At 39.3% G+C, this 10,637-nt stretch overlaps 1 protein-coding gene across 1 annotated transcript; it reads right to left on the reverse strand.

The window, feature by feature from the left end:
• Positions 1-1,833: 1,833 nt before the first annotated feature.
• CTXN3 (cortexin 3) lies at positions 1,834-9,749 on the reverse strand (the record flags this gene model as incomplete). The annotated part of the gene is made up of 2 exons (XM_084278422.1): positions 1,834-2,170; positions 9,745-9,749. 2 exons carry the CDS (start codon positions 9,747-9,749, stop codon positions 1,834-1,836), a joined length of 342 nt encoding a protein of 113 aa, XP_084134548.1.
• Positions 9,750-10,637: the final 888 nt, after the last annotated feature.

Below are 10,637 nucleotides of genomic sequence, written 5' to 3' on the forward strand. Positions count from 1 at the left end.
GGATGGTGCTACTGCTGCTTCATAAATATTGACAAGATGTTCATTGTTTTAGGCAAGCACTGGTGCAACAACAGGAATGTTTCTTGTGTGTGACATTGTCATTACTTTTGGGAAACGGTCTGAAAGTTCAAGTTTGCTTTGATCTAGGTGCCCTAGCACTGTTAAGATACGTAGATAAAGCCTGTACCTTGTGGCTCCTGGAGAACACAATTCTGTTCCTGTCGCTTTCTGCCCACTCCATCTTGAAGGTTACCACCCCTGCAACATGCTGTGTTCCTATTTCAGCAGTGACATATCGCAGAGCCCAGCTTCTTCCTGTGAACTTGCCAGGGAACTGGCTTCAGAGCTCTGGTTTGCCTCCTGTGAACTGTGGTCTCCCGGACACAGAGCCACTCCTCCTTCCACTACCTCTGCTACAAATAGCTGCAACCTTTACCAGCTGAACAGGACAAGCAGCAAAAGGCAATAAATAGCACTAAGTACCATGGCTGGAGTCAGAGCCTCAGCCTGGATGAGTCAGCGCAGCCCCAGCTGTACCAGCTACGGGGCTGGTTTTGTTCCTTCGTTTACAGGCCGCAAGCCAAAGCACAAAGGAAAACTTCCCAACAGCTTGTCATTATTATAGGACAAGTAAAACAGCTAAATCTAAAGCCCTGTTTGAAAACAGGCAGCATGTGCCTTCCATGAAATGCTTAAGAAGGCCAGCAACACTGGGACCTTTTTCAAGACTCTTCTGTGTTCGGGAGTGTGGCCTTTTCCCTCCCAGCAGCATATCAAATGTTGTTGCCACTATAGTATTTCAGTGCTGCCAAACAATGCTTGCAGACATCCACTTGGACTCTAAGTAGTTCTTCTAAACTTCATGCAGTCTTCTAAATATTTTCCTGATCAATCAAGCAGGTAGTTTTTTGTTTACATTGATTTCTAGGAATGAGTTCTCATTGTACAAATCCATTCAAAGACATTTATAGGTAAAGACGGTGGCTATTTATTGATTCTTAGCACCCATGTTTCAGTCATCCAATTAAGAAAGAAAAACAATGCAATATGATCTACATACTAAATAAACTGAAAGAATGCTGGAAATGTGGGGTTTGAAATACATTTGAGACTGAAATTTGTTTGCATAAGCTGTTATAAGAATAATCCAAAAAGCTATCTCAATAAACATCAGTAGTGGCACAAAAAGAGAAAGATAGGCCAAAATCATTACATATCTGGTTCATAACAAAGTGTTAGTGTTAAATATCTTAATTAGTGCTTAATGCTAAGCAAGAGCATCTTACTGAATAGCTGGGAAAACGCAAAGAAATTTTTTTCTCCTGAAGTTTTCTAGATCTTTCAATCTTACGTTATGGTATGGGATACTTCCTCACTTGTCTCCAGAGCATGGGAGATAGAGAAAGAAGAGTCTTGTGCAGCTTGGAAAGCTAATTTACTACATACAGATACTAAACACATGCTTACCTCATTTGTAAGACACCGTTCTCCACAGACTCTTGTTAATGACAAAATGGTAAAAAGGCTACTCAAGAGATGTGCTGTAGTGTCTCTTAGCTGCTTATAAGAGATCACATGCAGCACATATTGTTCCAATGCAACCTGAAGTTCTGATAATGCAACCTTTATCTTTCCCAAAGAGGAGATGCACTAATCTACTTGCAAAAATTTTATCTGATTTGATATTTAATTAGAATCTAATTCATTGTGTGCATATTTATATGTTCCAACTCATAATATTTGAAAAAATGTAAACCAGAAACAAAATTAAAAGCCATTCCAGGATTTTTCTCTTTTTATCAGTGGTAAATACACCTCCATAAGTCTCAATCTCTAAGGAAGAGCATAATCAAACTGGCCTTTATCTAGTCCATCAAGTCCATCAGCCCAAGTTGAGGTTGGCATACTCTGGTAGGGGTCAATGAGAATTCGGAAGCAGCGAACAATGAGGATTCCCAAGGCAATAAATAATAAAATCACAGAGGCAAATGTTGTTTTCTGTTCCAGGGTCATGCTAGAACTTTGGGTCATGTTCCCGGATGGCACTGAAGTGGCAGTGAATATCTCTTCATCCATCATCCAGAGAAGCTGAAACAGATAATCCCACAGTTGCTTTCTTTTCACCTTCAGTTTGCTGAGGTCAGAGTAGAAGCCATTTAGACACACTTTGCTATGTGTAGAGCAAGGGGGAAGGAATGTTAACTGAATAGCCCTTTTGTTTGTTTACTTCAATACACCTTTCTCCTAATGGAGAAAAATGAAATGGAAAAAGAACTTCAAAGAAGGTCTGCTTGCCCCTGTATCATGTAGGAGACCTGTTAGCAAACCTGTACTGTTCTCTTGGCAGTGCAGAGTTCAGCCACAGGTATTAAATGTCACTAGAACCTGATCTGGCAGTAACCTCTTCCTACCTAGCAGAGCATTTGGACCGGGTTAGAACATTTCTTTTCTGCATGGGGGAAACAAGGGGTTTAATCACACTAGTGCAGTGGGTAGCTCACAGAAATGGCAAATTGCATACCTTGCTTCAGGACAGGTGAACCACAGTTGATGCTACTCTTGAGTTGGGAGAGAGGAGTTTGAAGAACAAATGTAGTTATGGCTCTATACACAATGACCAAAAATGTTTTGAGGTTGGATGGACCAGGATCTGCTGTCGGCCGATAAAATACACTTGTCCCACATGATGGAAGGCAGCCACTATTCAGTGCCTGTAACACTGCAGCATCTATGAAGGAAAGGCATAAATAATTTGTGTTTGAAATGAGAGAAGAGTTAGGAAGGTGGTCTGAAGTAAGTCAAGTAGCAATTAATCCTAAGGGCAAAAGTTTCCTCTTCTTACTTAGAATCAGGCTTACAAACACAATAAGAAAATCCTTCTTATGTCACCAGCTCTGCCATATGGAGAGAATCATGAGGATTTGGGACTGAACCTATCTGTTTCTAGACAACACAACCTGTGCTGTGCTACTGCCTGCATGGCACATCTACTCCCTGGACCATCCATCTGGGTGTGCGCCTACCATTACTTCTTCCTCCCTTACACACTGCAGTTCCCTTCCATCAGCACTGCAAGATGCCATAGCATGGGGCTGGTCATTGGCATCAATGAAGTTACCTGCGAAGTGTCCTCAGGAAAAGAAATGCTTCAAAACTGCTCAAAGGACAAAGCTAGCTCAATTGAAGATGTCATGTCAATGGCATGATGAAGGAAAAGAAATAGAACATAATGCAACATACAGGTGAAACTTCCACATTATTATAAACACTCCCTCACTGAACTGGAGTCAGTAATAATCTATAAGCATGCCTCAAGTAACAACAGTTAAATAGGTATAAGTGGATTAAGGAAGCATAGTCATACTAGAACACTGCAAGGATTATTCTGTACCTTGAACAAGATAAAGAATAATATTAAAGAAACACAAGTATTGGGAATGCATGGCTATTATTGCTTGATTTAATTTTTGAGGGAAAGGATAGAAAGATGAAAAAAAATGTTAACTTCCAATTGAGTGTCATAGCTGTCAGCTGATAAAAATGCAGAGGAGTGTCCAGTAGAACTAAAATTTTACAAGAAAATGGTTTAATAAAGCTGACAGACTTTTTTTTGAAGGGGTGATACATGATGAAGGAAATAATAAATTCCAGCTATAAATAATTTTGTTATTAAAAAGAAAAAAACATATAAACTGAGACTGATGCTACAGTGAAGGCCAAAGTTAGTGGTACCCCCTTCTAAAAGACCTCTGGTATTCTGACTTCAGAAAGATCTTAATTACACGCACTGTGTCATGGGTTTTAATGTTATTTAGGCATGTGCTTTCAGCTATGCATATATTATCTGCACATAACAGTCTTTCACACAATACAGTAACTATGCTGACTCTCACAGATCACTGTTTTAGAGAAGGTTTTCCTGACATTTTCTAGGCATTATCAGAATACAATTAGCAACCATGGGAGAAAATGCAGAAGATGGAAAATCTGTGACTGTCAGGAAAGATCAGTTTATGATATGCTGGTTTTATATGTCAGACTTAGATTAGACAAAGGATTCTGTACAAAGCATGTTTCCATTTTTTAAAACAGCCTGATTTAAAGATACATGTAATTAGTGGCTCAGTGATAAGCAAATGCTGTTTATTATTTTGCTTTTTGAGATCAGAGTAGGAACCTAAGTGAGACAATACAGAGAAGAGTTAGATATTAATTTTCATACCAGTAAGCACTCTTAACTGACTTGAGGAACAGGTGAGAAGTCCGATTATTTTACAATTAGCAGCAATTTTAATTACCAATTTCAGACTGACAATCCTAATTTTTATGCTATAGATTATATGCAGTAAAATGCAAAGACAACATTGCAAAGCTGAAAGGTAAGTATTTCTGCTGTTTTGGCCTTACAGACAGCCTTCTGAATGTGCTCATCACACTGAATGATTGCAGGCTTTTTGGGGCAGGCAGTTTGTCTCCACAGAAAGGCACAATACCTGCCATAACAACATTCTTTGCCCTTTTTGGACCACTTCTTTTGCAGATAAAAACTTAAATGAGATAATGAGATAGTTAATCATTTCCTTTGTGACAAAATGGTACCTAACTATCCCAACTGATACAAGCACAGGGGTAGTTGGAAGGAGAAGATAACTAGCAAAATTCATTAATTGGGTATCTATAGACACAGGCAATTAGACTTGGAAGCACCTTGGCCACAGCAATGAGGCCACAGCCTCTGGTCATTCACACGCAGTGGAGCAACTGCTGTAGAGGAGTCCCTGAGCATCACAGCTTCCTCCCTGGCTGTCAGTTTCTATTGTGTTGGTGGAGCTCTGCAGGTGCTGAGCACCAGACTCTTTCCAACTGGAAATTTTAGCTACCCACGCAAATATAAAGACATACACTTAAACTGTATTTCTGGCATGAGACTCTCTGCACCCCTTGCTAGAGTTCCTCCAGCCTGCCTGAACTCCATCCTGTATCAGTGGTACTCATCAAAGGCTGACAGGGAGGACAGTTGCCTGGAAGAGCGTGCAGAGGAGCTGCACGAGAGGCAACAAGGCCCTTCCTCAGGCCATGAGTGAAATTTCTGCTGGAGGATCCACCTCTAATGTAGATCTCAAGAGACAGAAGAAAACATGATGGATGAACACTGTATTGCATTTCAGCATGAAGGCATCCATGAAGCCAAAATAAATAAATAAAAATAGAAACCATACATAACAAAGGAAGTGGTAGAAACCAGATAACAGCAATAGAATCATAGAATCAAAGAGTTTGGGTTGAAAGACACCTCAAAGCCCATCTAGTTCCAAAGGCCTGACATGGGCAGGGACACCTTCCACTAGAACAGGTTGCCCAAAGGCCCATCCAGCCTGGCCTTGACCACAGCTACTCTGGGAAACCTGTTCCAGTGCCTCAGCACCCTCACAGTGAGAAATTTCTTCCTTAACATCAAGCTGTTACAATAATTTCTCCTTTCCAGCATGCAGACATCCATTAGGTAGTTCAATTATAGCTCTCCCTGAGGTGATGCTTACAGTCTAAGATAGTAAAGGAAAGAAGAAACAGAGGAAAAATTGCATATTCTTAGTGGTGTTAATTTGACAGGTTAGTTCTTGACACATGCTAAGCCTTAATAACATTCTTATAGTTTTAGGTGCCCACCTGAATCTCAGTAGCTGAACTATGAGGATAGTACCTGATCAGATGTCACCAAAAGGAAACTTCACTGGTCAAGCCACTGACATTTTTAAATTAACATGTGATTACATTAACTTGTTCATAGAGCTGTCTACACGTGTTTATGAAAGATACAAATTCTCAGGACTCTGAAGAGTTAAATTTATTCAAAGCACCTTTGGGTTTTGTCTGCTTTCAGCATTTAATTTGTTTCAAAGTTGAGTTTAATTGAAAATCGCTGCATGTTAAAAGGATTTCCTTAGGGCTCACAATTTAAAGCTTCTTACTTCCAGAACAATAGGACCAATGGAAAGAATGTCTTTAAGTTCTGCGCTGCTAGGAACAACATATTTACAATTAAATTTGCCTTTGTTCTGTTGTTTAAATTGCCCTCTCTTTATTGCCATGTACAACATAAATTGCATTTTGTGTCAACGCCCATATGTTTATGTTCTTGCCATGAAAGACTTGTATGTTGGTGAGTAATTACAGCCAAAGCGACTGTAGAAAATCACTACCCAGTTTGTTGAGTAGATTCTTACTTCGACACATTTTGCTAATACCTGTATCTAACCTGCTCTTAAACTAACATATCATCTCATCCATGTAGCTGCAGTACAGCATGAACACACTGAGACAAAGAGAAGCTCTGTATCTGACCTTCATTCAGTTGCTGAAAATTGTTCCAGTGTAGCTGGAGGTACACACAGGTTAGCATTGCTGACCATTCACCATTCAAAATACTGAGGAATCAGTAGCTTAAGAATCTACTGAAAACATCCAGACTGAACTGTGGCATGCACAATCTATGTGAGCATGGATTTAAAGCAAATGTTTTAATTAATAACATTAACAATGACACACCATATAGACTAATAGTGTCTTTTCATTGCTATTTCTTGACCACAATGTTCAGTCTAAATCACATAAAATGAATAGAAAAGCCTCTGAAACAATCAAGTTCAAAGGAAGAATCTGGCCAGCAGAAGCTAATTTCAGTCACAGGGTCTTGCAGCCTTGCTAACTAGACAAAGGTCCAAATTTTCTGTTACTGCAGCTAGCTATATGGTTCTGCTGACTTAATTTCCATCTTGCCCCACTTACACTTTTGGCTCTGTAAAATTTGATTGATAAAAGTTACAGCTAAGCAGTAAAAACATCAATACATTAAACATCAAGACTTTTAAGACATTAAATAGAACAGTTTCATCCCTCTTTTAAGTCACCTTCAGGGAATTTCTTTTGCCCTTCTTGTTCACTCAAGGGGTACTGGCCTGATCAGTAAGGCCCTGTGACTTCACTGGGTGCTTCACAATGTATGCCTGATCTGCAGGTATCCTATATTAGTGGAGCAATTGGTTTTCCATTATGAAATATCTCATGGAATGTAGCAAGCACAGAGCTTTGCCAAGGCCATGTGCGTGATTTTCCTATACCACCCATGCTAGTTTCACTGATTACTCACTTCCTTAGCTACAAAACACACAGCAAGTTTCTTCAGGCTCAAACATCTGTACACAAACTGTTTGAGCAAAGATATTTCCATGCACTCATGACTCAGTTGCTGTGATTTGCATTGTAAACCTACCTTAAATAAATAAAATTTGATTACAAAAAGTACCAAGCTAACAAATTACATTACACGTGCCTTTCTCTTGTACCTATTGTCTTACCTTCCTTCATACTGTATCCTGAATTGTTGTTTGCTGCACAGCCTAAATGGATATATTAACAATGTTCTTTCCACATATACTTCATCCTTTTCTTTTTACAATTGTGGTATCAAGCTGACATTTACTTTCCCCCATTGGCACATGTCCCTGTCATCTCTCAGTGGCTTTTAAGGACTGATCTATGTGTGCAAGAAGAACCCTTTGGTGCACCATTCAACTGTTGATGTTGTTAAAGCAAGTTGATAGGGTTAATTCTAGCCATAAAACAATGCTAGAATGGGATCCATTCTTTTATTCTGTAGATCCTCTCCAACACCATGCACATCACTTAATGCACTGAGGCACATTTAAAATGCAAGTTCACCTTTAATGTGTTAATATGCACACATAATATTTTGAATTCCTCTACATAAGCTGTGTAAGGAAGATTTATAAACAAAAAAGGTCAAAGTTTTTCTTAAAGCTTGAATTACTCACTGCATTTGCTAAATTAATTGCTAGCTTTAGGAGATATCATTTGCAAAGATCTGACAGTAGGAATCTTTGAAGCATCGATATCAAAATTCCATGAGGGAATCTGTGGAATGAAATATGCACCCAAGAGTCTGTTTTCTTTTGAAAAGAAGGCATACAGATACACAGGCATTGTATCTGTATTGTATCAGTATTCCAACCCTTCTCCATAGTATCTTAAATGTGCAGTAGTAATAAGGTAACCAAAAATACCAGAGCTTCTAAAGCAAATACCATGGGAAGTATCCCTGCAGGCTAGATCCTACATGAATCAGCAAGTTGAAAATTTGTTGTCCTAACGGTCATAGATCCTTACCGAGGGTAGGGGACGGGGGTGGGGGTGGGGGGGGGAAGAAAAAAAAGGGATTGTGGCTCAAAATAACAAGGAGTGGATTTTATACTGCCCTTTCTGGCATCAGTACCTGTAACATGCTTTCTTGAAAGTAAACAGGGAGTACACAACAATATCATCAGCACACATTCATGTAATTATTGTTACTTTAAGTCGAAGGTCATTAATCCTGGTCTGCTAGGTAGGACATAATCACAGAATAGCCAGGCATATGCAATATAAAGTTTTTACATTTATTCAGTGAAGAAAATAAGACAATCAACAAATACCTCCTTCAAGTCGAGATGGAGCTTGACCCATTTACTACTGCAGCAGTTACAATTATTTAGAAGTATCTTTATTTTCCATTCTTCTGCACCTTCCTTAATTTCTAGGCGTAAGGGATCACAGACTGCCAAGGAACCAGTGAATACCCGAGTTCAAAAGCTGCCTTTTGAAGGCTTAGAATTTTACACACACACACACCCCCAAACTCAAATATGAATCCTATTTGTGTGTTACAATAAATTAGCTGACAATACATTCATTTTTTTAAAGTAATTTTTTTTAATTTTTGTTTTGGGTTGTTTCTTTTTTTAAATTTCAGTTCTGCCTCAGCAACTCTTCAATGGATTCTGATGAGCTAAGAACAGCAGCCTGTCTGAAACCATCTTCAGCAGAACATTAACTTTCAAAAGGTGTACCAAAAGAACTCAGCCCAAAACATAAAAAACAAACCTGAAACACAAAAACCCCCACAGGGTATTCCCATTCCTTTGCAAAATCAGACATGCTAGTGCTTCTCTCTTTTTCTCTATTGATTGTTGACAGTGATCTGTCTTTGTAAGGCCAATTAACACTCTTTTTATCAGTCAACCTGAATATTGACTACAGTTTGTGATCTTCAGCCAAATACCTTAATCCTTTACACTTCTTAAAATACAGTGACTATGTGAACACCAGTGGTGTATTTTCTTTAGAAAATAAATTGACCTTGCAATGGGAGAGAATAGTCATTTACTGTTTAACTTCTGAATTTATACCTAGGGTTTTTTGACCTGGGAGTTGTACTCCTTGTCCTTGATATATTTAATTTTTATTATGAGGAATAATATCTAACCAAAGTGAGAAGACTCCTGTTTTATTTTCCCATGAGAAAAATGAACTCTGTTTTAGAATGCCAGTCAGACAGACCAGTTAAAAAATTGAAGCTATTTGGGATTTTGTTTGTTTGTTTGTTTGTTTTTTCTGAGAGTTTCTATTTAAAAATAAGCAGACACACTCACATACACACAGAGTCCCAAACCATTTTAGGGTTACAGAATGTCATTTGTTTTGTTCTTTTACAGGGAGCCTCACTTTTCAAATAACCCATATTTTCATAGACCTAAAAAAAATATGGGATATTATTCTCCTCTCACATTTCCTTCAGGCTTCTAGTATGGACAATAGATTTGATGCTCACAAGAATTATCTTCATTTCTCTGCCCCTTTAGGATTTTCCTGTGGAAGAACCCTTTATTTTAAAACATTAACCCTGCCAACCGCATTGCGGTTGGCAGCGTCAACGATGTGGAGTGTGGGACCATGGTTTTGTGTATATAATAGGACAAAATTTGCTTGCAGAGATGATGCAAAGCTGCCATCCAGATTACCACAATATAGAGATGGTAATTTTGTGGACATCCATGCAGACAACCAGGGACATGTGTGCACCCTGGGGGTGGTCTGCCTTAAACCCGATCTGTTCTTCATGCTCTGAACAACTATAAACAAAGAGGAAAGCACATCCTTTTGCTGTCACATGAAAGCCTCCATTCCATGCACCCTCAGCAGCTTGTTCTTTGCAGGGTAAGCAAGTGACAAGGCCTGTGTTTATTATCCCCTAACCCCTAGGCCTGTCCCCTAACCCTAGGGACCTAGGGTTTACATGCACAGATAGATACTCCATGCCAGTATGACTGTCTCCGTTGTCACTATGTTGCTTTGCAGAGTAGTTACACAAGCATACACCTCAGTATAAAACATGAGGCAGTTTGTCATATGAATGCATTATGCTCACATCCGGTATTTCAGGAAGGATTTTTCAGCTCCTCATTCTCCTTGGCCCACATGGGCATAGGTCAGTCTGATGGTGTTCTGTAGCCTCTGAATCCTGCAGGATCTATTCCTCTACAAGAACTTCAGAGAGGGTGTCCTAGGCACCCTTCCTACACTTCCCTTAGTCCCATCAACATTGCTCATTCTGCTTAGAGAGAAAGCTTGTAAATTCCTTTTTTGATTCTCTGGGGATTTTCTGCTTTCTGAACCTGAACTCTGCACAGCTCCCTAAAGCAAACAACTTCTGGAAAGGTAATTGACAAGGTTTAGTAACCTGTCCTCGTCTGGAAGTTTCATGACAAGACTTGACGAAAGAGGCCGGATTACATTCCCAGAAG

The sequence above is a fragment of the Gallinula chloropus genome (genome assembly GCF_964237585.1).
Source record: "Gallinula chloropus genome assembly, chromosome: Z".
Taxonomy (NCBI): domain Eukaryota; kingdom Metazoa; phylum Chordata; class Aves; order Gruiformes; family Rallidae; genus Gallinula; species Gallinula chloropus.